General features: G+C 48.2%; 1 protein-coding gene, 1 long non-coding RNA gene and 1 pseudogene across 15 annotated transcripts in view; 1 reads left to right on the top strand and 2 right to left on the bottom strand.

Moving 5' to 3' along the window:
- Positions 1 to 782: 782 nt before the first annotated feature.
- LOC101271747 (UPF0193 protein EVG1-like) lies at positions 783 to 1,888 on the bottom strand (annotated as a pseudogene).
- Positions 1,889 to 13,786: 11,898 nt separating this feature from the next.
- The window catches only part of LOC101275424 (myeloid cell surface antigen CD33), a 60,597-nt gene continuing 47,002 nt past the window's right edge, over positions 13,787 to 27,381 (bottom strand). For 2 of the 7 annotated variants that reach the window (XM_049703455.1, XM_049703454.1), the window contains exons 8-11: positions 19,440 to 19,724; positions 19,035 to 19,131; positions 18,603 to 18,684; positions 13,787 to 14,557 (exon numbers count right to left, since the gene is read on the bottom strand). In XM_049703455.1, the coding sequence (XP_049559412.1) occupies positions 14,375 to 14,557; positions 18,603 to 18,684; positions 19,035 to 19,131; positions 19,440 to 19,724 (647 nt within the window). In that variant the 3' untranslated portion in view covers positions 13,787 to 14,374. Of the gene's footprint in view, positions 14,558 to 18,602; positions 18,685 to 19,034; positions 19,132 to 19,439; positions 19,725 to 19,809; positions 20,068 to 22,457; positions 22,506 to 22,726; positions 23,036 to 23,222; positions 23,742 to 27,381 lie in introns of those variants that run through there. The other 5 variants (XM_049703456.1, XM_049703458.1, XM_049703457.1 and 2 more) reach the window with 5 other exon arrangements.
- LOC105748935 (uncharacterized) overlaps positions 22,680 to 27,381 on the top strand; it is a 36,372-nt gene continuing 31,670 nt past the window's right edge. For 2 of the 8 annotated variants that reach the window (XR_007474325.1, XR_007474324.1), the window contains exons 1-2: positions 22,680 to 22,791; positions 23,758 to 23,803. This is a non-coding gene — a long non-coding RNA (uncharacterized LOC105748935). Of the gene's footprint in view, positions 22,797 to 23,757; positions 23,804 to 27,381 lie in introns of all 8 variants that reach the window. The other 6 variants (XR_007474331.1, XR_007474329.1, XR_007474326.1 and 3 more) reach the window with 3 other exon arrangements.

The following is a 27,381-nucleotide window of genomic DNA, read 5'->3' as shown; positions in this document are numbered from 1 at the left end:
TATTTCTTCCTGGTTCAGTCTTGGAAGGTTGTGCATTTCTAAGAACTTGTCCATTTCTTCCAGGTTGTCCATTTTATTGGCATATAGTTGCTTGTAGTAATCTCTCATGATCCTTTGTATTTCTGCAGTGTCAGTTGCTTCTGTTTTTAATTTAATTGATGTCTGCTTTCTCTTATTTCTTTCCTTCTGCTTGCTTCAGGTTTAATTTGCCCTCCTCCTCCTCCTTTTCTTCTCTTCTTCTTTTTTTTTCATGTTAAATATGTTTTATTAGCCAGTTGATCATACTGGTTAAATATTTGCCCCAAACTGTAAGAAGTCAAATAAGTAGGTCCTAAGACAGGTAGGAGGAAAAGAATCATATTCATTACTAAGTTCAGGAAACCTAATGTGCTGGACACAGGGACACGCAGTCGGGGAGGCGGAGGGAAGGGGGCCCAGTGGATGCCCTTAGACACACACCCAAGATGGTGAGACTTGGATCCTTTCTTTCACTGTGTGTGTGGCTCTTTCCCCAAGAAAAGAGTCACTGTGTGTGTGTATGTGTCTGTATTTGTGACTGGTCTCAGAGGCTCAGCTGACTGAGAATCCCTGGGCAGAGTCTCAAGGAGAATCAGCTCATTTTCTGAGACACGGTCCATTTTCTAGGGTGCTATCTATGTCCAGGGTACCCTAGGTGGGGGCAGTGCTATACAACCATTTACATGGCTGAAGGCTGGGGTGGGTGGGCTGACCTGGGGATGACCCTGCTTGGCAAGGGGGTGGGCTCCAGTGGTGGAGGTTGGGTTCCCCCGCTCCCCTCCGGAGGCAGATTAAGTGGTGGCAAGAGCCTTCCTAAGTTCCTCACTCCTCTTGTGGTCAAGGTCTTCCATTTCCTGTAGTTTCTGGGAGATTTCAGTAAGGATGAGACCTCGGTACTGTCTGCGCTGCCCTAGGGCCTCCATGTCAGCCAGGAATTCTTTCCTCTCCTGGATTTCCTTCACGAATTCTTCACACCGGTCCAGCTCAGGGGCCGGGCCCTCCTGTCGCATAGGAGGGGCTTTCTTTTCCATTCCTCTGGCTCTTTCCTGGTGGCAAAAATATTTCGGAGTCTTCGCTTCTCCTTCTCCAGATCTCGGGTGGCTTGAGGCTTCAGCTGCTCCCGGCTGTAGGCCCCGTTGTCTTGGCACACGCTGGCAGTCCGGAGGTGGGACCGGGCAGCCTGGATGGGAGGCAAGCAGATGGCTGAGGCCGGCAGCTTGGAAGGCAAGACCCTCTAGCTGGAAGTTGGGCTGCACTGTAGGGGGAGAGTGTCTCCTCGTTTCATGGTGTCCATGATGTGGCGCTGTTGGAAGTGTGTCAGTTTGGATTCCTTCAACATCACTCTGAGCAGCTCGCAGGTCCCTGGGGTGTAAGTGGCTGGCTTGGGGCAGCGCCAGAACCCAGTTCCTTTGGTCACTGTCTCCACCCTCTCCTGGGAAGCCATGGGAGGGCTCCTAAGTGTTTCAGATTCTTCCTGGAAGTAGACCAGGAGTCAGAAAGCCTAATCTTTGTCTCCCGCTTCTGAAGATTCTGGGTAAGTCAGTTCCATCACCCTTGGTCTCTGCATCAGAGGTTGCAAACTGGTGGTACCCAAGCTGGATTTGACCCATAAATAGATTTTGTTTGGCCTCCTAAAAGCTTAATTTATTAAATCAACTTTTTTTCTTGTGGGGGGGATAACATTTAAAAATCAGGCTATTTCACACAAAAAAGTGGCAGTCCAGTGGTTAGGACTCTGTGCTCTGTCAAGGGCCTGAGTCTCATGGGGTCGTTCTTAGGATTAAACAAATTGCTAGGACAGAGCCTTACATAGTATACACTCAATAAATGTTAGTTACTATTTATTAAATTACCTACTTGGCCTCTCTCAGCATTTGAATTGGGACTACTTTTTTCCACCTCTGTTCTTCTGGTGTTAGAACCAGCTCTCTGCTTTCCTTTTTTTTTTTGTTTTTTCCTGGTTCTAGAACCAGAGCTCTGCTTTCCTTTCTTTTTCTTTCTCTCTTCTTTTTTCCCCCTTTTTTCTTATACTTCAATTTTTTTCTCTCTCTCTTTTTAAATTTTTTTTAATTTATTTTTTTTCTGTGTTGGGTCTTTGTTGCTGCGCGTGGGCTTTCTCTAGTCGCGGTGAGTGGGGGGCTGCTCTTCGTTGCGGTGCGCGGGCTTCTCATTGTTGGTGGCTTCTCTTGTTGCGGAGAACGGGCTCCAGGCACATGGGCTTCCGTAGTTGTGGCACACGGGCTCAGCAGTTGTGACTCGCGGGCTCTAGAGCGCAGGCTCAGTAGTAGTGGCGCACGGGCTTAGTTGCTCCTCGGCACGTGGGATCTTCCCGGACCAGGGCTCGAACCCGTGTCCCCTGCATCGGCAGGCGGACTCTTAATCACTGCACCACCAGGGAAGTCTTCTCTTTCTGTTTCCACTGTTTTTCTGGTTTAGAGCCAGATCTCTGCTTTTTTTCTTTTTTTTTTCTAATATTTTATTTCCTCTCCCCCACCCCCACCCATTTTCCTGTTCCATATTTCTACATGCTTTACAGGATCCCTTTGAGTGGACTCTGCACCAACCCTTAATCCCCACATGTCAAAACAGATCCTTTCTCCTACGCACATAAATAAGATGCTGTCCAGGCTTCCAGGTAGTGAAGTATTTTCTCTTCTTCACACCCCACAACCATTCCCTCTATGCACTGCCAATTTTTTTTTTCCTTTTCCGTTCTCTGATTTAAAACTGCATTGGGGTGTTGGAACGAGCCCTGTCTGGGTCCTGGCCCAGGCTTAGCCATTAAATCACGGAATCACCTTGGTCAACTATATCCCTCTCTCTGGTTTTCCTTTTATTTCTTCCTCTGTAACATGAGTGGGCTTGATTGTTTGAGATGTGATGATCAGCCTTGCTCTAAAATTCTGATTTCTTCTTGCTCCTCTGTGCCAGCCTTTAGAGATATACGGGATGAATCCTCATTACCCTCTTTTCTTTCCTGCCCTTCTATTGCCCTTCATCCATCACTTCTCCTCCCAATTTTACCTTTGTTTCTCATGCCAAGGGTTCCAGGAGATTCTTCATCCTCAGCACACCTCCCTCAGCAGAACGTAAGTAATGCAAAGGGCTTTCCAGACTTCCTAAGGGCGGGACTGAATTTTGGATGACCTACTTATGTTGCCTGGGAAACGAATTTTCTAGAGAAACCAAGGACTAACAGTGAAACTGATTAGCTGGTTTACAACACGCGGGATAACTGTGTGACTAATGACTGAGTGCCTTGTAGGGGGATTAACTTATTAAGAGGCTGATCTACAGGGAGCCTAATTTGACTGATTAACAGGGCAGGCTGTGAAGGGGGCGGATGATCTGATTAGCTGATTAAATGATTGACGAGGGGACTAACTGCTGACTCATCAGGGCGCTAGCCTGATCCTCCATCGACACACCGATTGGCGATCTTACTGATATTGGTGACCCCCTAGTTCCCCTTCAGGCTGACTGGGTGACCCACTTGGTGGCAGGCTGACAAATACAGAGACAGGCTCCCAGTGAACTGGCTGGCTAGTTGGAGAGCTAGCTCTCAGGGAGCCTCCCAATCTGATCCAGAATTGGCCTTTCTGACTAAGGGGATCTCGGGGGCCTCTCAGGCCGGACAGCCACCTTGGGAGACCTCACTGACGTCGTAGCTGCCTAGCTGCCCAAGGTCACTCGGACTGACAGAGATGCCCTACTTTCATGGAAGCCCAGTTTGGACAGTCCCAACGCAGGTTCTACACTCAATAACTGACGGGAAAGCCAACAGGCCCAGCGCGGCCCCGTGAGGCCCCGCGAGGCCCCGCGGGGCCTGATGCCCTGGCCTGTCTGCAAGTGGAAGTCTGCAGCTCAGCGCCACGTGGAAACTGCTCTGGATCCAGGCTGTGTGCCTCCTGCGCATGCGCTGTACGCATCTACCCGGCAGCCAATCAGCTACTGCATGGGCCTCTTTCATAGCCAATCAGCGACTGCATGGATTAGTAGTCCACAGCCAATCAATGAGGCAGATGAAGCTTTGGGAGTTGATGCACAGCTGCAAGAGCCAATCAGGAGCTGAAAGCACATGCCCCGCCCCCTTTGTGTGTTGGGGGGCCTGGTGGGGGAAGAGGATCAAGCTTCAGGGCTTGAGCCAATCAGCAGTGTGGGTGGTGCTATGGAAATTTAGGAGCCAATTTTCTTCTCAGAGAAGTCTTTTTTGACCATGTTCATGAAAACCATGGGGGGGGGGGGTGGCAAATTAGGAGTTTGGGATGAACAGATACACATTACTATATATAAAATAGATAAACAACAAGGACCTGTATAGCACAGGGAACTATATTGAATATCTTGTAATAAAGTATAATGGAAAAAAATCTGAAAAAAAAAATAGTCACTTTGCTGTACACCTGAAACTAACACAACATTGTAAATCAACTATACTTCAATAAAAAAAATTTCAAAAACAAAAAACACTCTACCCTCACCCTGATGGCTTTCATTCACACACACACACACACACACACACACACACACACACACACACCTTCCAGAATTCTGATTGGGATTTCATTGAATTAACAGATGAATTTGGGGACAATTTGACCAGGAACACGGCACAATATTCTTTTTAAAAACTGTGATAGGCCTTTTCTCACCTTCTGAGATGGCCCACACTATGTCTGTGGAGTGTGTTTCTCTCTAAATAAATCCATTTCTTACCTTAAAAAAACATTGTGATAAAATATACATTACATAAAATTTATCATTTTAATCATTTCCTAGTGTATAATTGAGTGTCACTAAGTACATTCACATTGCTGTGCAGCCGTCACCTCTATCCATCTCCAGAAAACTTTCCATCATCCCAAAGTTAAACTCTGTAACCATTAAACAGTACCTCCCGTTCCTCTCTCCCCTCAACCCCTTGTAATCACCATTCTACTTCCTTTCTCTAGGAATCTGACTAGTCTAAGCACCTCATATAAGTGGGACCACATAACATTTATCCCTTTGCGATTGGCTTATTTCACTTAGCATAATGTTTTCAAGGTTCATCCATGTTGTAGCATGCAACAGGATTTCTCTCCTTTTTAAGGCTGAATAGTATTCTGGTGTGTGTGTATGTGTGTATATGCGCCACATTTTGTTTATCCATTCATCTGCCAATAGACACTTCGGTTGCTCCACCTTTTGGTTATTGTGATGCTGCTACTACGAACATTGGTTTACAAACACCCGTTTGAGTCCTCGCTTTCACTTCTTTGGGGCATATACCCAGAAGTGGCATTACTGGGTCATATGGTCGTTCTATGTGTAATTTTTTGAGGATCCTTCAGACTGTTTTCCACAGTGGCTTCAACATTTTGCATTCTCACCAGCAAGGCACAAGGGTTCCAATTTCTCTGAAACTTCATCAACCTCCCTATTTTTTCTTTCTTTGATAATAGCCATCCTAATAGGTAAGAAGTAATATCTCATTATTACTTTTATATCTTCTTTGGAGAAACGTCTATTCAAGTCTTTGACATTTTAAAAATTGGATCATTTGTATTTGTTGAGTTGTAGGAGCTCTTTATATCTTGTAGATGTTAATCTTTTTTCAGAGATATGATTTGCAAATATTTTCTCCCATTTGGTGTGTTGCCTCTTCACTATGTTGATAATGTTACTAGACACACAAATGTTTTTAATTTTGGTGAAGTCCAATTTTTTCACTTTTCTTTTGTTGTCTCTGTTTCACTGTCATATCTAAGGAATATTGGTCTGTAGTTTCATTTTCTTGTAGTCTCTTTGTCTGGCTTTGGTATCAGGGCAACGTTGGCCTCAAAGAATGAGTTAGGAAGTGTTCCCTCCTCTTTGATTTTTTGGAAGAGTTTAATAAAGATTGGTGTTAATTCTTCTTTAAATGTTTGGTAGAATTCATTCATGAAGCCATCTGGTCCTGAGCTTTTCTTTGTTGCGAGGTTTTAAATTATTGATTCAATCTTATTACTAGTTATAGGTCTATTCAGATTTTCTATTTCTTCATGATTTAGTCTTAGTAGATTGTGTGTTTCTAGGAGTTTATCCATTCATCTGGGTTACCCAATTTGTTGCTATACAATTGTTAATAGTACTCTCACAATCTTTTTATTTTTTTTTAGAATCAGTAGTAATATTCTCACTTTCATTTCTGATTTTTGTAATTTGAGTCTTTTCTCTTTCATTCTTAGTTGATCTAGTTAAAAGTTGGTCAGTCTTGCACTTCCCTGGTGGTACAGTGGTTAAGAATCTGGCTGCCAATGCAGGGGACATGGGATTGAGCCTTGGTCGGGGAAGATTCCACATGCTGCAGAGCAACTAAGCCCGTGCACCACAACCATGGAACCTGCGCTCTAGAGCCTGCGAGCCACAACTACTGAGCCCACGTGCCACAACTACTGAAGCCCTCATGCCTAGAGCCCGTGCTCTGCAGCTAGAGAAGCCACCACAATGACAAGCCCACACACTGCAACGAAGAGTAGCCCCCACTCACTGCGACTAGAGAAAGCCCACACGCAGCAATGAAGACCCAACATAGCCAAAAATTAAATAAATAAATTTATATGAAAAAAGTTGGTCAGTCTTGTTGATCTTTTCAAAGAATTAACTTTGTTTTGTTGATTTTTTCTATTGCTTTTCCATTCTCTTTCATTTATCTCGATTCTAATCTTTATCATTTATTTCCTTCTGCCAGCTTTAGGTTTCGTTTTGTTTTGCTTTTCTAGCTTCTCAATCTGTAAAATTATGTGGCTTGTTTGAGATCTTTCTTCTTTTTGAATGTAAGCATCTACAGCTCTACATTTTTCTTTTAGCACTGCTTTGACAGCATCCCATAAATTTTGGTATGTGTTTCGGTTTTCATTTGTCCCAAGGTATTTTCTAATTTCCCTGGTGATTTCTTTTTACACTCTTGATTGTTGAAGAGCGTGCTGTTTAATTTCCACATATTTGTGAATTTTCCAGTTTCCTTTCTGTTATCGATTTCTAGTTTTAGTCCACTGTGATTGGAAGAGATGCTTTGTATGATTTCCATATTTTAAACTTTATTAAAACTTGTTTTTTAACAAAGAGACGTTTCCTTTTCCCTGTTGCAATAATCCCATTCCCCTTATTGCAGTAATCGTTTTGAACAAACTCTCTTTTTATCTTAATCCAGATTTGTTTTTTGTGTGACAGACTGAAGGAGGAAGTCCAGCCTCCTCAACATGGCTACAAAGTCTTTGGAGAGCAGAGACCAGTCAAAGTTTCTAGGGATGTGACCTCACCTTGTCTCCTTTACCCCAGGACTCACTACTGCGCACTGATCTCTCTTGCCCAGACAGCTGCCGGAGTGTCTCCCACCTCCTTGTTTTATACCTGATGTTATTACTACCTGGGCTGCTTTGCATTTTCTCTGCTTGGCCAACTCCTACTTTTCTCTTAATACCCTATGTCCATCTTGATAGGAACCACATCACACTGTGTTTTAATAGGTTACGTATTTCTGTTCCTTCCCCAAACCTTACCCCATGAACTTGAACTCCTCTGAGGCAGAAACTGTATCTTCTTCCTTTTGTTATTCTTGGTGTATGGTAGAATGCAGATTGGGAACAACAACAAAAAGAAGTCTGGGGAACAAAGAAATGAGGAACAAAGGTAGGAATTTCCCACGGCTCCCCTCATGAATGCGAGGCAAAGGAACTGAAACGCACTTAATTGTTTTGAAACTTTTCCAGGAGTGAAGAAATGGTGTTTGTGGTGACTTTGAAAAGGAGAACTGGAGAAAGTTTGTTGTTCCACTGAAGTATCTGTGTGAGTGCAGAGGAGGGATGCTCTAACCCAGTGGTTCTGCTGGGGGTGGGGGACGTTTTGCTCTCCCACGCGCATTCGGTAATGTTTGGAGACGTTTTTGGTTGTCAAAACTGGCCAGCGGAAGCTACTGACATCTCATGGATAGAGATCAGAGGTGCTCCTTGACATCCTACAATGCACAAGACACACCCGCACAAGAAAGAGTCATTCAGCCCCCAACTGCCCAGATATCAGTAGTGCTGAGGTTGGTAAACTGGACTCTAATCCACCCATGGGAAAGTGCAGGGGTGGGGGAGGGGTAAAGCAGGGAATGTATCGATAGCTTGTTTGAGGAGGTGATACTCGAGCCAGATCTCAAAGGATAAGCATGTATCGCAAAGACGGAGAAAGGGGACAATATTATAGTGGGATGGGACCCTATGAATGAAGGTTGGAGAGACAGGAAGGGGTATGAGATCTTCATGAAGTGACAGGGATGTGGCTAAGATGTGTGAAGTGGTGGCTAAAAGGGGGTGTGTTTAGGGTAGACGAGAGCGTCAAATCCTAACCACTAGACCACCAGGGAGTGCCAAGGGTAGATGAAGGTGTGAGCATGAAAATTCTTGAATAACTCTCACTGAAGTTGATATTTCATCTTGAGGGAAAGGGGCAGGCATGGAAGGACATTTAGGAGGAGAGGGACAGAGTTGGAGCTGCACATTCGCTCCCTCTGCTGCTGCTGGTGGTGATGGGCTGGATGGGATGACACCGGAGCCCAGATTTTTAAGGAGGAAGTGTTTACGGAGCACAGGCTCCAGACGCACAGGCTCAGCGGCCATGGCTCACGGGCCCAGCCGCTCCGCGGCATGTGGGATCTTCCCGGACCGGGTCACGAACCCGTGTCCCCTGCATCGGCAGGCGGACTCTCAACCACTGCGCCAGCAGGGAAGCCCGAGGAGGGTGTTTTAATGATCAAGGGAGAGAGGCCAGGCTGGGCTAGAGAAGAGGGGACAGATCAGGGAGTTGTTGACTCAGTGGGAACGGGTGAAGAAAGGGGGGGGGGGAATTGAAACAGAACCCTGACCACGAAGGCTTGAAATAAGCCTCATACTTCTCCTTTGCTAACTTGCATGTCAACATCCTTTACCCATGACCGCAGAAACACCCACTTATCAGGGTGCCGCACGTTTACAGCTTCAAACCTAGCGGTTGTTTAGTAAGTTTAATGATTACCTGGGCGGTGTTTCTCTGGGTACACTCTGACCAGCCACCTGCAGGTGACAGTCACTGCCGGCTCACCAAGCACAGGGCACTGCACCGTGCCTGTGGGCGTGAATTCACTGAATTCTCAAAGCAACAAAATGAGCTAAGGAAGGTTGTCCTCCCCATTTGACACATGAGCAAGTGGTAGTAGCGAGAGGTTAAGTGGTGAAGCAGGTGCTTGAATCCTGGTGGAAGGACTTTAAATGACTATTATTAGTATTATCATTATTATTTTAATAAAGGAGAAATTATCATTACATAAAATTAACCATTTTAGGGCTTCCCTGGTGGCGCAGTGGTTGAGAGTCTGCCTGCCGATGCAGGGGACACGGGTTCGTGCCCCGGTCCGGGAGGATCCCACATGCCGCGGAGCGGCTGGGCCCGTGAGCCATGGCCGCTGAGCCTGCGCGTCCAGAGCCTGTGCTCCGCAACGGGAGAGGCCACAGCAGTGAGAAGCCCGCGTACCGCAAACAAAACAAAACAAACCAAAACATTTTAAAGTGAACAATTTAGTGGCATTTCGTATATGCACAATATTTTGTAACCAGCACCTCTATCTAGTTCCAAAACATTTTCCATCACCCCAAAAAGAAACTTCATACCCATGAAACAGTTACTCTCCAGTTCCTCCTCCCCAAAGCCCCCGGCAGCCCCTCATCTGCTTTCAGTCTCTATGGATTTATCTATTTTGGAGGTTTCATATAAATGGAATTTTACAACATGTGACCATTTGTGTCTTGCATCTTTCATTTAGCATGTTATTGATGTTCATCCACGCCGTAGCGCGTATCCGTGCTTTTATGGCTGAATGATATGTCATTGTAGGGATGGATCACATTGTGTTTATTCATTCATCTATTGATAGATATTTGGACTTTTTCCATTTTGTGGTTATTAGGAAAGGGCTTACCATGTTTTTCTTTTCCATTATGGTTTATTACAAGATATTGAATACAGTTCCCTGTGCTGTACAGTAGGACCTTGTTGTTTATCCACTCTATATATAATAGTTCGCATCTGCTAATCCCAAACTCCCAAGCCATCCCCTCCCCTCTTCCACCCCTCCCCTCCTCAGCGACCACAAGTCTGTTCTCTATAACTGAGTCTGTTTCTGTTTCATAGGTGAGTTCATTTGTGTCATATTTTAGATCCCGCATGTAAGTGATATCATATGGTATTTGTCTTTCTCTGTCTGACTTTCTTCACTTAGTGTGATCATCTCTCAGTCCATCCATGCTGTTACAAATGGCATTATTTCATTCTTTATCATGGCTGAGTAATATTCCATTGTGTATGAATATCACATCTTCATGATTCACTCAACTCTCGACGGACATTTAGGTTGTTTCCATGTCTTAGCTACTGCAAATAGTGCTGCTGTGAACATTGGGGTGCATGTATCTTTTTGAATTAGAGTTTTCTTTGGAAATATGTCCAGGAGTGGGATGGCAGGATCATATGGTAACTCTATTTTTAGTTTTTTAAGGAACCTACATACTGCTCTCCATAATGGCTGCACCAATTTACATCCCTACCAACAATGTAGGAGGGTTAGGGGCTTACAGTTTTAATAGCTGCCCTCCCCTGCCTTCACTAAGACAGATTAGACAGCCTCTAGGCCCTGTGATTAAAACTACAGTGGAGAGATGAATGAGGTCTGCGGGGTTCCAGAGGAGGGAGTTCCAGAATCTTCCCCAGAGGACTTCCCTGGTGGCACAGTGGTTAAGACTCTGCGGTCCCAGTGCAGAGGGCCCGGGTTTGATCCCTGGTCCGGGAACTAAATCCCACATGCATGCCACAAGTAAAAGTTCTCATGCCACACCTAAGGAACTGAAAAGCTGCAACTAAGGAGCCGGTGAGCCTGCCTGCTACAACTAAGACCCAAAGCAAATACATAAATAAATATTTTTTAAAAAGACTCTTCCCCAGATGATAGGACAGGGTTGAAGAAGGCTTCATGCTGAAAGCTGGGCCTTGAATACTACTGGACCTGGTAGCTGGGTCTTGAGGCACTTTATACAGGGGCCCCAGGGAGAGAAGAAGATGCAGACTCACCAATTCAGGAAGTGGTTAGGACAGTGGCCTCTTGGAGGAACAGACAGAGAGGAACCTAAATGGAAACCAGAGAGACTGGAGAAGGGGAGGAGGCCTGTTTCACAAGATCCAAGACGTGCTGGGCCAGGAGTTGTGTCCTGGTGGGGTGATGGTGCTAATCCAGGCACAAGGGTGCGATGCTCTCCTGGGCTGATACTGCGAGTCAGGCACCATGCTACTGGATGGACATTCTCGAGTCCTGGACGGAGGACCCAGGCAAGAACCAGGCTTGAGGGGTGATGCAGAGTCCGGCTTGGGATACACTGAAAGCAAAGCACCTGTGGTCAATCAGGGAGAGATGTGGAGGAGGACACTGGGATTCAGAACTTAGGAGAGAGGCTTGGGCTGGAAACAACATGGGAAGCCTCAGCAGAGCCCGGCTGTGTCTTCCCCTTGCACTTGAGTGCAAATCATTTCAAAGGTTTACTGAGTCCAGTTTATGTGTTGTGTCCAAGGGCTAGGCTCTGAAAACACAAGGCTGGACATAGTACTGTCCCTGCCCTGGGGAAGCTTATCGTTTGGTGGAGATCAGAGTTAGAAACTTACAAGGATCATCTTTTTAAAGCTTAATGTAAATTTTATTCAAGAGTAATATTCATATAGAAAAGAGCACACATCATAATTGTTTGACTCAAAAATGTTTCATAGGGACTTCCCTGATGGCGCAGTGGTTGAGAATCCGCCTGCCAATGCAGGGGACACGGGTTCAATCCCTGGTCCGGGAAGATCCCACATGCCACAGAGCAACAAATCCCGTGCGCCACAACTCCTGAGCCTGTGCTCTAGAGCCCGGGAGCCACAACTACTGAGCCTGTGTGCTGCAACTACTGAAACCCTGGTGCCCTAGAGCCCACGCTCCGCAACAAGAGAAACCACTGCAGTGAGAAGCCCACACACTGCAACAAAGAGTAGCCCCCGCTCGCCGCAACTAGAGGAAGCCCGTGCGCAGCAACAAAGACCCAATGCAGCCAAAAATAAATAAAAATAAATTTGAAAAAAAAAAGATAGGAGTAGGACCCAGTATTTAAAAAACAACAACAACCTTTCATAGAGTGAATATATCTGAGCAATGAATGCCCAGATCAAGAAACAGATCCTTACTGGAAACCCCAGGATACCCCTACTGCCCTCCTACAGCCAGTACCCACTGAGGGTAACCAGTATGTGGACTTCTAACACCTAAGATTAGGGTTTTTGATTTTTTTCTCAGCTGCGCCACATGGCTTGTGGGATCTTAGTCCCCCAACCAGGGACTGAATCTGGGCCCTCCGCAGTGAAAGCTGCTTTTTAACTTTTTTTTCCTTTTTTTTTTTTTTTTCCAGTACGCGGACCTCTCACTGTTGCAGCCTCTCCCGTTGCGGAGCACAGGCTCCAGACGCGCAGGCTCAGTGGCCATGGCTCACGGGCCCATCCGCACCGCGGCACGTGGGATCCTCCCGGACCGGGGCACGAACCCGCGTCCCTTGCATCGGCAGGCGGACTCTCAACCACTGCGCCACCAAGGAAGCCCTTTTCTCCTTTTTTTTTAAGATGAGTTTTGTCTGAACCTCATATCAAGGATATCACATAGTAGGTATGCTTTGTGTCTGGGTCCTTTCACTCAACATTGTTTGGAAGATTCATACATGTTGTGTGCAGTTGTTACTTTTTCCATTGAGTAAATAATTTACTCTCTATTTACCTGTCTTACTGTTTTTTGTTTTTTAGACTGAAGTATAGTCGATTTACAACGTTGCGTTAGTTTCTGGTGTACGGCACAGTGATTCAGCCATATTATATATATGTATATATATATATATGTATATATATATGTACTTTTTCATATTCTTTTCCATTATGGCTTATTACAAGATACTGAATATAGTTTCCTGTGCTATACAGTAGAACCTTGTTGTCGCCTGTCTTACTGTTGATGGGAATTTGGGCAGGTTCCTGTTTTCAGCCATTACAACAAGCACTGCTGTGAACACCCTTGTATACATATGGTGAACGTGTGTACGCGCTTCTGTTGGGCGCACACCTGGGAGTTGAATGGCTGTCTCATGTGCTCAGTGTTAGGAGAGAGTGACAAAGTCTTTCCCAAGTGGTTGTACCAATTCTCACTCCTACCAGCAGTGTAGGAGAGTTCCAGTTGCTCCACATCTTCACCAACACTTGATGTTCTTTTTTTTTTTTTTTTTGCGGTACACGGGCCTCTCACTGCTGTGGCCTCTCCCACTGCGGAACACAGGCTCCGGGCCCAGCCGCTCCGCTCCGCGGCATGTGGGATCTTCGCGGACCAGGGCACGAACCCGTGTCCCCTGCATCGGCAGGCGGACTCTCAACCACTGCGCCACCAGGGAAGCCCAGGGGCTACTCTTCGTTGCAGTGCGCGGGCTTCTCATTGTGGTGGCTTCCCTTGTTGCGGAGCACGGGCTCTAGGCATGCGGGCTTCAGTAGTTGTGGCATGCGGGTTCAGTAGTTGTGGCTCGAGGGCTCTAGAGCACAGGCTCAGTAGTTGTGGCGCATGGGCTTAGTTGCTCTGCGGCATGTGGGATCTTCCCAGACCAGGGCTGGAACCCGTGTCCCCTGCATTGGCAGGTGAATTCTTAACCACTGTGCCACCAGGGAAGCCTTCAAATTTATTTTTAAATTATTTATTATTAAAAAAAATATTCATTATATATCCTGGGCGTCCTTTGTTAGATACATGTATTGGGAAATATCGTCTCCATCCAGAGAGGTAAATTTAGATTTACTTAAAAAAAATAATACATGTTTTATCTCCTCCCTCCCGGAAAAACAAACAAACAAAAAATAATTCATGTTCTTAAAAACAGTCAGGCAAAACAGAAATATGTGGTAGAGCTGACATCTCCCTCCATGCTGAGGTTAACTTAACACATAACAATGTAGTTAGCAACTCCCAAAGTGCATTTTTCCCACTTAACAATGTACCTAATGGATATTATCCCCATTTTACAGAGAAGGAAACTGAAGCACAGAGAGGTAAAGTGATTTGCCTGATATAACACCCTTAGGGTTGCCAGGGTCTGGATTTGAACCTAGGACTCTCTGTGCCCTTTAGCCGCTCCGAGAAGCTTCACCTTCTCATTTATAAGCTCTGGCTCAGAGGGCAGCCAAGTCTTCAAGAATCGGTGCCTGGCACACATTTTCTTCAGAGATGCGTTTTCTGGGCTCCAGCCTGGTTCTGGGGTTGGGGGCGGGGGCATCATTTCTGGATCTTGATCTCTGAGTACTCAGTGGTGTCCTGGTCCTGAAAGTTGTGGGTCCTCAGCCTCTGGAAGTTGAGGGTGGCGTAATGGAGCTCCTGCTCCTTCCCTGGGGTGGAGGTGGCCGGAGCTGGGGTCTGGTAGTCCGAGGGGCTGTCTGAACAGGATTCATTGAGGTGACCCTGAGTGGGACGAGAGAAGAGCTTCAGAGCTGGCTGTTGAGGTCTGGAGAAGGGAACCTGGGGCTTGAGGGGGGCAATTATTCCCTTATCCATTTCACACCCATTTCCTGAGGATTCACTCACTCACTCATTCATTCATTCCTTTAATCATAGTGGTCTGTTCTTCTTGTTTCTCACCCCACCGAATGCTTACAACTTCCCTCCATGGATGATATAAATGTTATCCTCATTTTACAGTTAGGAAAACAGACTGAGTGAGCTTCACTTCACAAAGGTGAAGTGATTCTTCCACAGACAAGATCCCTGACCTTGGACAGTCTATGAGGACAAGGGGACTATATGAAATTGTTGCGCACTCAAAACTTATCGAATTGCAAATTGTGATTTGATGGACAGAAGCAGGGTGCTGTGGGTGAGAGTCACAGAGGTCTGCAGGAGACCTGAACTACCCTCCAGGGGCTCACAGTGTGGTGGGGACAGGCCTGTGATTATTACAGGGATGCATGACGACAGTCGGTCTGGTATAGGGCAGGGGAATATTTAAATGACATAAATTGGCATGACATTAAAAAAGAATGAAATAAAACAGAAACAGACTCACAGACATAGAGAAAAGACTTGTGGTTGCCAAGGAGGGTGGGGTGGGGGAGGGATGGATTGGGAGTTTGGCATTAGCAGATGCAAACTATTATATATAGAATGGATAAACAACAAGGCCCTACTGTATAGCACAGGGAACTAAGTATCCAGTGATAGGGCTTCCCTGGTGGCACAGTGCTTAAGAATCCGCCTGCCAATGCAGGGGACATGGGTTTGAGCCCTGGTCCGGGAAGATCCCACATGCTGCAGAGCAACTAAGCCCGTGCGCCACAACTACTGAGCCCATGTGCCACAACTACTGAAGCCTGTGCCCTAGAGCCTATGCTTTGCAACAAGAGAAGCTACTGCAACGAAAAGCCCGTGCACTGCAACAAAGAGTAGCCCCCGCTTGCCGCAACTAGAGAAAGCCCACATGCAGCAATGAAGACCCAATGCAGCCAAAAATAAATAAATAAGTTCATTAATTTAAAAAAAGCAATATCCAGTGATAAACCATAATGGAAAGGAATATGAAAAAGAATGTGTGTGTATATATATATATATATAAAACTGAATCACTTTGCTGTACAGCAGAAATTAACACAACATTGTAAATCAGCTATACTTCAATAAAATACATTTTTTAACAAAAGAAGGAAATAATGCCGTTTTCAGCAACATGGGTGGACCTAGAGATTATCATACTAAGTGAAGTAAGTCAGACAGAGAAAGACAAATATCATATGATTTCACTTATATGTGGAATCTAAAAGAATGATACAAAAGAACTTATTTACAAAACAGAAACAGACTCACAGACAGAAAGCAAACTTATGGTTACAGGGGAGGCAGGGAGGGATAAATCAGGAGTTTGGGATTAGCAGATACACACTATTACATATAAAACAGATAATCAACAGGGTCCTACTGTATAGCCCTGGGAACTACGTATAATATCTTTTAATAAACTATAATGGAAAATAATCTGAAAAAGAATATATATATAGGAATCACTTTTCTGTATACCAGAAACTAACACAATATTGTAAATCAACTATAGATCAATAAAAAATAAAAATAAAAAAATTAATTGGGGCAAGAAAGATGACTGAGGGCTTGACCAGTGCAAATGGGATCAGGACAGAGGAAATCTCGAATGCAAACGCACAAAGTCACAAAGAGTGAGCCCTGCCTGGAGATATAAGGATCCTGGAACCACTCACAATATGGGGCGGGGGGGGGGGGATTTGCACACCAACAAGCACGTCTGCAGCACCAGCTGGGTGTCCTACCATTCAGCTCAATTCTGACACTGTTAAGGGCTCGGTCCCACAAGACTGTCCCACCCTCAACCTCACATGCCAGTCACAAGTCCCAGATTCTCACCTGTGCTTCTGACCAGACAGCTGTCGATCAGAGATTCCCACAACCCCTCTCCTCAGATTCCATTAATTTGCTAGAGCAGCTCACAGAACTCAGAGAAATATTTCACTTATTAAATTAGCTGTTTTTTTAAATTAAAGTATATAACTCAGGAACAGCCAGATGGAAGAGATGTGTAGGGCAAGGTATAGGGAAAGGGTGCAGAGTTTCCATGCCCTCTCCGATTGCTTCAATCTCTTCAAATCTCCACTTGTTCACCAACCTGGAAGCTCTCTGAGCCCCATACTTTGAGGGGTTTTATGGAGGCTTCATTCCATAGTCATGATTGACTGAATCATTGGCCCTTGGGGATTGAACTCATCCTCCAGCCCCTTTCCCATCCCTGGAGGTCAGGGCGTGGGACTGAAAGTTCCAATCCCCCAATTGCATGGTTGGTTCTCCCAGCAACCAGCCCCCATCCTTAGGTGCTTCCCAAAAGTCACTCCATGAATATAACAAGAAATACTTTTATCACTCCCATCACAGGAAAGTTCAAGGGTTCTAGGAGCTCTGTGCCAGGAATAGGGGATAAAGACCAAATATATATTTCTTATTATAAATCATAATATCATAGAATATAATAAGCTCATTTTGTGGGGAGGGACAGGATGCCGGCTGGAGAATTTGGCAGGGGACAGATCACAGAACACCAGACTGAAGAATTTGGTCTTGATTTCCTAGGCCTGCGCTGTCCAGCGCAGGAGCCCCCAGCCACACATGGCTCTTGAGCCCATGAAACGTGGTGAGTCAGAACAAAGATGTGCTGTGAGTACAAAATGCATACTGGAGTTCAAAGTCGAGAAAGAAAGAAAGAAAGAGAAAGAAAAAAAGAAAGAAGGAAAGAAAGAAAGAAAGAAAAAAGAAAGAAAGAAGAAAGAAGGAAAGAAAGAAAGGAAGGAAGGAATGAAGGAACAAAGGAAGGAAGGAAGGAAGGAAGAAAGAAGGAAAGAAAGAAAGAAAGAGGGGCTTCCCTGGTGGCGCAGTGGTTAAGAGTCTACCTGCAAGTGTAGGGGACATGGGTTTGAGTTCTGGTCCCTGGAGGATCCCACATGTCATGGAGCAACTAAACCCGTGAGCCACAACTACTGAGCCTGCACTCTAGAGCCCAAGAGCCACAACTACTGAGCCTGTGAGCCACAACTACTGAAGCTCTTGCGCCTAGAGCCCATGCTCCGCAACAAGAGAAGTCACCACAATGAGAAGCCCACGCACCACAACGAAGAGTAGCCCCCACACGCTGCAACTAGAGAAAGCCTGTGTGCAGCAACAAAGACCCATGCAGCTAAAAATAAATAAATTTTAAAAAAAAAGAAAGAAAGGGGGAAGGGGAGGGAGGGAGGGAAGAAGGAAGGAAGAAAGAAAAAGAAAGAAAGAAAGAAAACAGAGGAAGGAAAGAAGGGAGAAAGAGAGAAGGAAAGCAAGTAAGAAAGCAAGAAAGCAAGAAGGAAAGAAAGAAAGAAAGAAGGAAAGAAAGAAAGAAAGAGAAATCTCAATAATTTGTATGTTTATGTTGACTGTTGATGACATGATGTTTGAAATAACACTTTGGCTACGTTGGGTTAAATAAAATATATTAAAATTGATCTCATGTTCCTTTCTACTTTATTCACGTGGCTAAGTTTTAAGTTATATACATGGCTCGCATCATATTTCTGTTGGATCTAGACAGTGGGGAGCAAGCACAGGGTGACCGAAGGACAGCCGTTAGGGGAATTTCTTGCCGAGAGCTTGTTCGGGGAGGAGAGATGAAGCCAGTGACCCAGCAGAGAGAATGTGAGGGCTCAGCAGGGAAGGGGCCAAATGGAGATGAGCTTTGCTAAAAGGAAGATGGACAGGACTTGGGCAATTCTTGGCTCTGGGAAGTGATGGAGGGGAAAGAGGAGAGGGTGACTTGAGTGCAACAGGAAATTCAGGAGGAAGAACAAATTTGCAGGTGGGGAGGACGAACTCATTTTTTTGAGGTGCTGAGTAAGCTGCTACGGACCCTGTTAGGGGAGAGGTGTCCAGTGGAGACACTGGATGGAAAGTTGCCCACATCACTCACCAGAGAGATGGAAGTCAATGCGGGACGGACGCCATCTCTGCCTGATGCCTTCTCCGCTGATTTCTTCCTGTAGATCTTCACTCTGAAAAGAGAGACCAGGGCCTTTCTTGGCTTGGTGGACTCACTGCATGGAGCTGAGAAGGACTGACTGAATGCAGGCTGGCGTCCAGCTGCAGAGACCATGACCAGAACACCTGTTCCCTCCTCCAGGATGGCTGGCACCAGAGTCCACACTTGGCCAAGATGTCAGGAGGCTGCATTCCTGATGCCGCTTTGACTAACGGCCCTCCTTCCTGGCTTCATCACTCTACCAGGGCCCTCAGCTCTGAGCTTTGAGTTTTGAAAATTTCTTTAAGTCTCCCCCACCTTCGCCCCTTGCCCCCCATACCACCACCTCGGGAAGTCTTGTCCCAAACTGGGACCACCACTCACACAAAGAAGATGAGGCAGAGGCAGAGAGCTAGCAGGGCTGTGACGCCGGATCCCCCGACGGCCCCCCAAACCACACCGGTCCTGGGTGCTGGCCTCCCTGCAAATAAGAGACTTGGGGTGACCTGCAGTCTCCCTAAGCAGGCACCTAAGTGACGAGCCTTCTCAAATCCATGACCCACGAGTGTGCCCACTTCTATCCAGGACTCTGTCCTTTGTCCCCCATCCTTCTATATAATTGTAGGTTCCTGTGTCCCCAGCCCCCACCCCAGCCAACCGACAGAGGACCCTGAACTCTAGTTCCCCTTTTGCCCTGAATCAGGCCCATTTCTCTCCCTCTCAGTATCTTCTAGGACGCAGACTCGTGTGTCCCCTTTCCCCGGACACGGCCCTTCATAGCTCCCAGACCTGGCAGCAGCAGGACAGTGGCGCTCTGTTTCCCGTGGCCGTTCTGGGCCTCGCAGCTGAGTCGGAGGCCAGAGCTGAGCCCCTCGCGGAGGCACAGGGAGCTGTTGACCCAGGGCCCAGCCGAGCTGGAGGTGACCTTGAAGGAGGCGTTGCTGAAATTCCCCTCCAGCAGCCCCTCCCCCAGCCGCCAGCGCAGGGAGGGGGCCGGCTGGGCTCGGGAGGAACAGTCGCAGTGCAGACCCTCCTCCTCCTGGGAGCAGGAGGGTCCCAGCAGCTGCGGGGGGTCTGTGGGGAGAGATGGGAGGGATCAGAGGAGACTCTCCCCTCCGTAGAACCCAGGCGTCCTTCCCTCAGGTGTGTTCCAACTCACTTTTCACAACGAGGCTCAGAGATGCTTTCTGAGAGCCTAACGGATGCTGCGCTCGGCAGACATATTTCCCATGGTCCCCCAGTTCCACCCGGGGCAGCTCCAGGACCCCAGGGTTCGAGGAATTGGAGGGGCTCAGGGTCAGGCTCCCCCGGATCCAGCTCATCCTGGCAGGAGGGTTGCTGTCGGCAACACAGTCCAGGCGTAGGAACTGGCCCTCCTGGACTGGGAGAGATAGGCTTTGGCCCAGACTTTCAGGTCCTGGCAGGACAGAGAGAAAGCTAGCTTCAGTCTGCCTGTCTGTCTGTCTGTCTCTTCCATTGCCTAAGGGCTCATATCTTCCTGTTTTGTAGCACTTGTCAATTTCCTCTGTGTAAAAACTCCCATCTTGGCCAATTTCAAGCACCTAATTTGAAGCCTCTGAACCCAGAAGTGGGAAAAGATGGACACAATGGCACAACTGGCTCTCGCCAACCAGTAAGAGCTAGTCCCAGTACATCACTGAATGCAACTTAAAAAAAAAATGGCGGGGGTTCCCTGGCGGTCCAGTGGTTAGGATTCTGTGCTTCCACTGCAGGGGGCACGGGCTAGATCCCCGGTTGGGGAACTAAGATCCCACAAGCCACGCGGTGCGGCCAAGAAAAATGGCATGTTTTTGCCTAGCAAAATCACCATACACTAAGTCAAAAGCCCAAGATTAGGATGAAAATAAATCCTCTCAACTTATACACAGATGATTGCGTTAATATGAAAAGAGTTTCTTCAAATCATCAAGAAAAAGACCACAAAGAAATAGGCATGGGGTTTCCCTGGTGGCGCAGTGGTTGAGAGTCCGCCTGCCGATGCAGGGGACGCGGGTCCGTGCCCCGGTCCGGGAAGATCCCACATGCCGTGGAGCGGCTGGGCCCGTGAGCCATGGCCGCTGAGCCTGTGCGTCTGGAGCCTGTGCTCCGCAACGGGAGAGGCCACAACAGTGGGAGGCCCGCGTACCGCAATAAAAAAAAAAGAGAAAGAAATACACATGGTTTTTAAACGCAATGAAAGATACCCAACCTATTCACAAAATGATAATGCAAGTTAACATGATAGTGTATTCACTTATGGTATCAGCAAGGATGAAAATGTTTAGCAGGGAAATAGACACATAGCAGGGGGTAGCGTAAGCAGAACAACTTCCATGTAGCTCGATTTGGCAATATCTGTAGAAATTACAAACATACCCTTCGATCTAGGACTTTCTTCTGTCTCAAGAGTAATCTTCCAGACCCACACATTTGTCTTGTCTTTGCAAAGGATTGGAAACACCATAGTTTTCCACTAACAGGAGACCTATTAAGTACTTTATCATATAATATACTTCTAACTGGAAAACCATGGGGTCATCATTAAGAATGAAGAAGGTTTCCTAGGTACAGATACAGGAGAATCTCCAAGATATACCAAGTTTGAGAAAAAGGCGAGTTTAGTTTGTAGAAATGTACCAACATCACTTCCTTAGTTGTGACAAATATGCCATGTGGATGGAGGATTTTAATGTTGAGGTGAGAGATTTGTGGAAAGTCTCTGTACCATGTGAGTCTAAAATTACTGCATATGAAAAGTTTATTAAAAAATACTAATAGAGATGCAAAGCATGTGGGTAGTATGATCTGCATATATGTGTGTGTTTTAAAATGTACATGTGTAGGTTCTATTCGAAAAGATAACCAAGAGGGGGGATACACAAGTGCTGAATACTATTTTATTCTTGTTAAATTGCCCTAGGGACTGAACCACGTTCCCCTCAGATTCATATGCCAAAGCCCTAACCTCCAATATGATGGTATTTGGAGGTATTTGGACGGGTCTTTGAGAAGTCATTAGGGTTAGATGAGGTCATGAGATTGAGATTCTCACGATGACGTTAGTGTTCTTATAAGAGATACCAGAGAACGTAGACAAAAAGCAGCGGTGCACAAGCCAGGAAGCGAGCGCTCACCAGGAACCCGATCAGCCGGCCCTTTGAGCTCAGACGTCCCAGCCTCCAGAGCTGTGAGAAATAAACTCCTCGTTTTTAAGCCACCGAGTCTCTGGTATTTTATTATGGCGGCCTGAGCTGACTAACACACATGGTATGCTTATTCTTTTCTTTTCTTTTCTTTATTTTTTTCAACTACGTTCTACTTTTTGTTTTATTTATTTTGGCTGTGCCGTGCGGCATGCAGGATCTTAGTTCCCCGAACAGGGATCGAACCTGCGCCCCCTGCATTGGGAGCGTGGAGTCTTAACCACTGGACCGCCAGGGCAGTCCCGTATGCTTACTATTGTAAACAATGACATTAAAATGAGGGAAGGAAACTGAAGGAGTAGGTGGGGTCTAGATCCTAAGGAGAATGAGGGCAGGATGTGGGACAAGGATGGAGCCCTGGCAGTGGGGACAGCCACGTCCAACAGACAAGGAAGAGGCCACGCGATACCCCGTGAGAGCAGGGTCAGTGAAAGGGGGAGGCCAGTGCGTAAGCTGAGGAGCCAGTGGGGGTTGTCCCACCTCTGCTGTTCTCTCCCCGGGCCTGAGCCTCTCTGCCATCTGAGTTTGATCCCCAGCTCTGCTCCGAAGGGCAGAGACACTTCCACTTCCACCACACCCCTGGAGAAGAGAGGTTTAGACCTACCTGTGTCTTCCTTCCGGAACACTCTGATGGTCGGCTTCTGGGGTGCATCTGGACAGACAGACATAACAGTCCCCTTTTCAGCGGCAGGAAGGCAGGCATTGGCCCTTTTCCCCCAGAAACATTAGAAATAGGAAGAGGGTGGAGTAGCGTCCTCTTTCCTTCCTCCCCAGTTCCAGCTTGCAGGGCTCAGCACGCAGTAGCCCAGGCCCTCCCTCCCGTCCCCAAAACCCTCCGCCCTCAGGGCCCCGGCGTCCCGGCCCCGCGCTCACAGGACACGTTGAGCCTGATGGTTCTGTCTGTGCTCACGCCAGCTCCGGGGAAGGTCACTCGACAGGTGAGGTTGGTGCCGTGGTCCTGGGGCCCCAGGGTGAGCGTGAGCACCGAGGAGTGGGGGCCCTTGGGGTGCAGGGAAGGGAGGGCAACCCCGGTCCAGGAGAAGGTGTGGGGTGTCCCCCTCTCACAGGCCCATGGCACTGCACAGGTGATATTCCTGGGGAGGCCAGATTCTAGGGTCCCCTGGACGTGGATGTCGGGTGTCTGTGTCAGAGCTGAAGAGGAGAGAGAAACAGACCCAGGCCCTGGATGGGGGGCCCCGAGTGTGCCCCTCAGAGCTGTCTCTGCCCCAGGCCAGCCGCAGCGGCCTGTCCTCCCAGGTCCCCTTGGGCCCCTCCCAGGATGAGAAGACAGGGGGTCCCCTCCCAGCCCTGCCCTGGGGGCCCTCAGGGCCCCTGTGTCTGTGTGTCCTCTCCTTGACACCATCCTTACCTGTTACATGCAGGTGGAGCTTGTTCTCTAAATAACTATATTTCACAATAGGCCCTCTCTCCACCCTAAAGAAGTATGTCCCTGTGTCTCCCTGCCGTGCATCTCTGATGTCCAGGGAGCAGTTGTAGGTCCGGGGGTCTCCAAGGAGGTGGAATCGGCCCTGGGTGTCCGTCAGCACCTCACAACCTGGTTTGTTTGTGGCCACTGGACGATCCTCGTTGGTTCTGGCCCCTTCCTGGAACCAGTAGCCGAAAGCTGGGACAGAGTAGTTCCAATTGTCCCGGGGATAGTAGAAGCAGCAGGGCACGCGGACACACAGGCCCTCCTGCACCGTCACGGACTCCTGCACTTCCAGCCGGTATTCGTTGTCCCAAGCCAGGGACCCTGCGGAAGAACAACGATCGGCTGCAGCCCCTGCCCCGCCCACCCGTCTCCCCGCAGCCCACCCACCTGCCCACAGCAGGGACAGCAGCAGCAGCGGTGGTGGCAATAGCAGCATCTTTGGGGTAAGAGTGATGGGGCCTTTGTGTCACAGGATTGAGAGGAAGCCCCCACAGGAAGCCCAGAGCTGAGGTCAGAAGGTAACCGACCACAAAAGAGGAACTCCGTACCCACATGCTGCCGGAGCTGCGTGGACCTTGGAGAGTCACCACTTCTACTTTCCATGTGAGGCCCTGGTGAGGGTCACGAGCAGTGAATACAGCCCAAAGGCGTCTCCCGGATCCCTGTCCACAGCCTGTCCCTCCCACACCTCTGTCCGCAGGAAATCAGGCCGGTCAGTCCCCGCCAGGGTGAAAGAGGTGGTGATTAGTTACTGGAATTGTAACAGGGAAGAGTCAATCCTGACTCCATGTTGGATCTGTTTCTTCTACTTTAACCTTTGCTTTCCACTGCTTTTGTTCATTAAAAGGATACTGTCTCTACATAATGGCCTGCCTTGGGGAGCCCTGCCCCTCTGCCTGAAGGTTAAAACAAAGTGGCCTCGTTCAGGGAAACATCTGGACGCCGTTCCACCCGTGGATGGCTGCAAGGAAGAAGAAATGAACGCATTCCCTCCCCGAGGCTGGCCATTCCAGGAGATGTTTGCAAAGCTTGTGGCCTTTTCACTTTACTTCCTCATCTCCTCTCCCTCTCTGTGCTGTAAAAGAAATTGGCATCCAAACCCCAGTCAAAAGGTTCTTCAGAGACACTAGTCTGCTGTCTTCTAGGTCTGCCAGCTTTCCGAATAAAGTTGTCATTCCTTCCCTCAACACCTCATCTCCAATTCATGCGCCCGTTGTGAGGCGAGCAGAGCAAGCTTGGACTTGGGAACAAAATGAACACGACAACGGCACAGGGGCACCTCTCCTTTCAGGGGAGTGGAGCACAAGGCAAGAATGCGGCAGACGTTGTCTCCACCCTTGAGAACTTCTCCAACGCCCCAGCTCCTGCTGATACAGTGTGAGATAGGGGCAGCCCAGATAGAGGCTTGGAGGAAACCCCATCGCTCCATGCAGCTAGAAGGCGAGTTCCCAGGTATACATGGACGGAGAGGATGAGACCAGGATCCAGGAGGGTGGCCACCAGGACATGATCCCACAGGGGGTCCTGAGGCTTCCTGACCTGCTCACGGCCCCCTGCCCCAGGCCTCCCTGCACATGCCAGGCTTGGGAGCCGGGCACTGGGAGCAAAATGGCAGCCAGCGTGACCCTGGGGGGATGCCAGTTTTTGGAGGTAGGTGGGCCCTGCCCTTCTCCCTTCCAGGCCTGTTTTCTCATCTGTCACATGGAAGGATCACAATGTTCAACCCTCGTCTGTGGGAGAATCTGATACAAGGACAGAGGCGGGCGTTTTCTACAGACTCTTCTGTGGCTGTCTTGCAGGTCAGGTGTCTGGCCCTGCTCATCCCTCAGGGGTCACTCTGAGTCCCACCCTCAGTGGTGGTCAGCGCTTCCCTGGGGCTTCCTCCCCTGAGGGCTTTCATGCGGGGCTCAGGGGCACAGGCTCTGCAGCAGATGGCTCTAGGCTTGCGCTTGTTTCCCTAATCCTTGCTGTGCCACCTTGGGGAGGCGCTTAACCACTCTGTGCAGAGGTGTGCCTATGCTCGCACGGCGTTGGAAGCTGAATTGTGTCACCCCCCAGATTCCTATGTGCACGTCCTAACCCCCAGTACCTCTAAGTGTGACTGCATTTGGAGACAAGGCCTTTAAAGAGGTAATTAATATAAAGTCAGGTCATTGGGCTGGGCCTTAATCTAATAGGACTGCTGTCCTTGTAAGAAAGAGAGATTAGGACACAGACACATACTGAGGGAAGACCACGTGAAGATACAGGGAGAAGATGGCCATCTACAAGCCAAGGAGAGAGGCCTCAGAAGGATGTCTATATAGGTGTGACTGAATCACTTTGCTGTACAGCAGAAATTAGCACAACATTGTAAAGCAATGTTTTGTAAAGCAAAATTTAAAAAATTTAAAATAATAATACTAAGAAGCCAGCCCTGCTGACACTTTGATCTCAGACTTCCAGCCTCCTGATCTGTGAGAAAATGAATTTCTGTTGCTCAAGCTGCCCAGTCGGCCGTACTTCCTTACGGCAGCCCTAGCAGGTGAACCCACGGGGTCACCCCGAAGATTCGACGTGTTCCTACAAGTGGAGGGCTCAGAGCAGCCTAGAGCAGCCCAAACTGACGCAGCCCACACAGTGGCCAGTGGTCAGCCTGCAGGATGGGGCCACTCCAAGGACAGGAGGAGAAAAGGGAATGAAAGAGGTGGTAACCCGAGGACACCTCGGCTTCTCCTCCTGGTCTCAGAGTGGCGGCAGGGAGTGGTGGCGTGAAGCGAGATCTTAATTCCCTGCCCAGGAATTGAACCTGGGAAGCCTGGATGAAAACCAGGAATCCCAGCCACCACACCCCCTGGCCCTTGCCCCCAGTGAAAAATGCATCTCTCACGGAGGCAAAACTGGAAAAACAGGTACAAAGCTTATTATTAGAGACACAGCACAACAACAAGTGGGAGAACACACAAAGAAACTGTTTAGTTAACATAGAAGCAAGGCAGAGACGCACACCCGCAGGGAAAGGGTGTGGGCGTCCCCCCCAATGACGAAGAGCCCCATAAAAAGGCGGTTACGTCATTCATATAGGGCAGTTCTTCCGGGTCTTTGTTTCCCTTTGGCCAATTATCTGGTTTCTTTTTCCACACCTGACCTGCCCTAGGACCCTCAACAGCATGCGTGCGCAGCTTTTTTCCAAGATGGATTCCAGCCCAGAGGTCTATGGGACGGCCTTAGCCTCACATGTTATGGGGTGGCGCCCCCTCCTTTTGGACCCCAAGGAGCCTTTCTGCGCATGTGCAATGTCTCCCTTGCCCCAAGGATGGGAAATGCATGGCCTCGTGATCTTTTAACAGGGTTTGTCCCACTCTGTTCCTGCCATAAAAATGTCCAATGTCTGGTTATTTACCCTATTACTTCTGTCGCTGGTTTTTATATCGAGGTGCAGATCTCGAAAGATAGACAGGAGTCCGGTCATAAATATGGAGTCCTGGAGCCTGTTTGTCTCTTGCTTCAGGAAATGTAAACAGGGGGCTGGGAATGAATGTCCGGCCTGGAGCCCATCTTCTTCTCACCCCAGGAAGTGTAAACAAGAGGCCAGTTGTAAATGTCTAGCCTGGAGCCCATCTATCTCCTGCCTCACTCCGCGCACCGGCTCTGATCTCTACTCGCTCTTACTTCACTCTGGCCACACTTCCGCTCCCCTCCCCAGGCCAGGACGTGCTGAACAGGCCGCTGTTCGGGCAGGTCCCTCCACTGGCTGAGCTGGTGGCCGCTCCTGCACCCTGGGTGCCTGTCTCCCATCTGTTGAGCAGAGTGTCCTGTGGGGTTGGGCTAAGGCGAGGCCACCACTGGAGCAGAACCAGCCAGGGTCAGGAAGGGGGATGGAGACACCATCACAGTGGGGCGTGGCCTGGGCTGATGCAGCGGGGAGGACGGGGCTGCGGGAGCCGCGAGGAGGGAGGAGGGCGTAACGCGGATGATGGGACAGGTGAGCGCATTCCTGACACTATGATGATAACCCTTGACTGTTTCTGAGTCAGGGCTTGGGAAACGGTGGGTGTGAGTGTTCATCCCCGTTTGGCTGTAGGAACTGGGATGCCCTGACTCTGCATTGTTTTTC

The sequence above is a fragment of the Orcinus orca genome, chromosome 20 (genome assembly GCF_937001465.1).
Source record: "Orcinus orca chromosome 20, mOrcOrc1.1, whole genome shotgun sequence".
Classification (NCBI taxonomy): domain Eukaryota; kingdom Metazoa; phylum Chordata; class Mammalia; order Artiodactyla; family Delphinidae; genus Orcinus; species Orcinus orca.
This window is presented reverse-complemented; position numbering and strand designations above follow the sequence as displayed.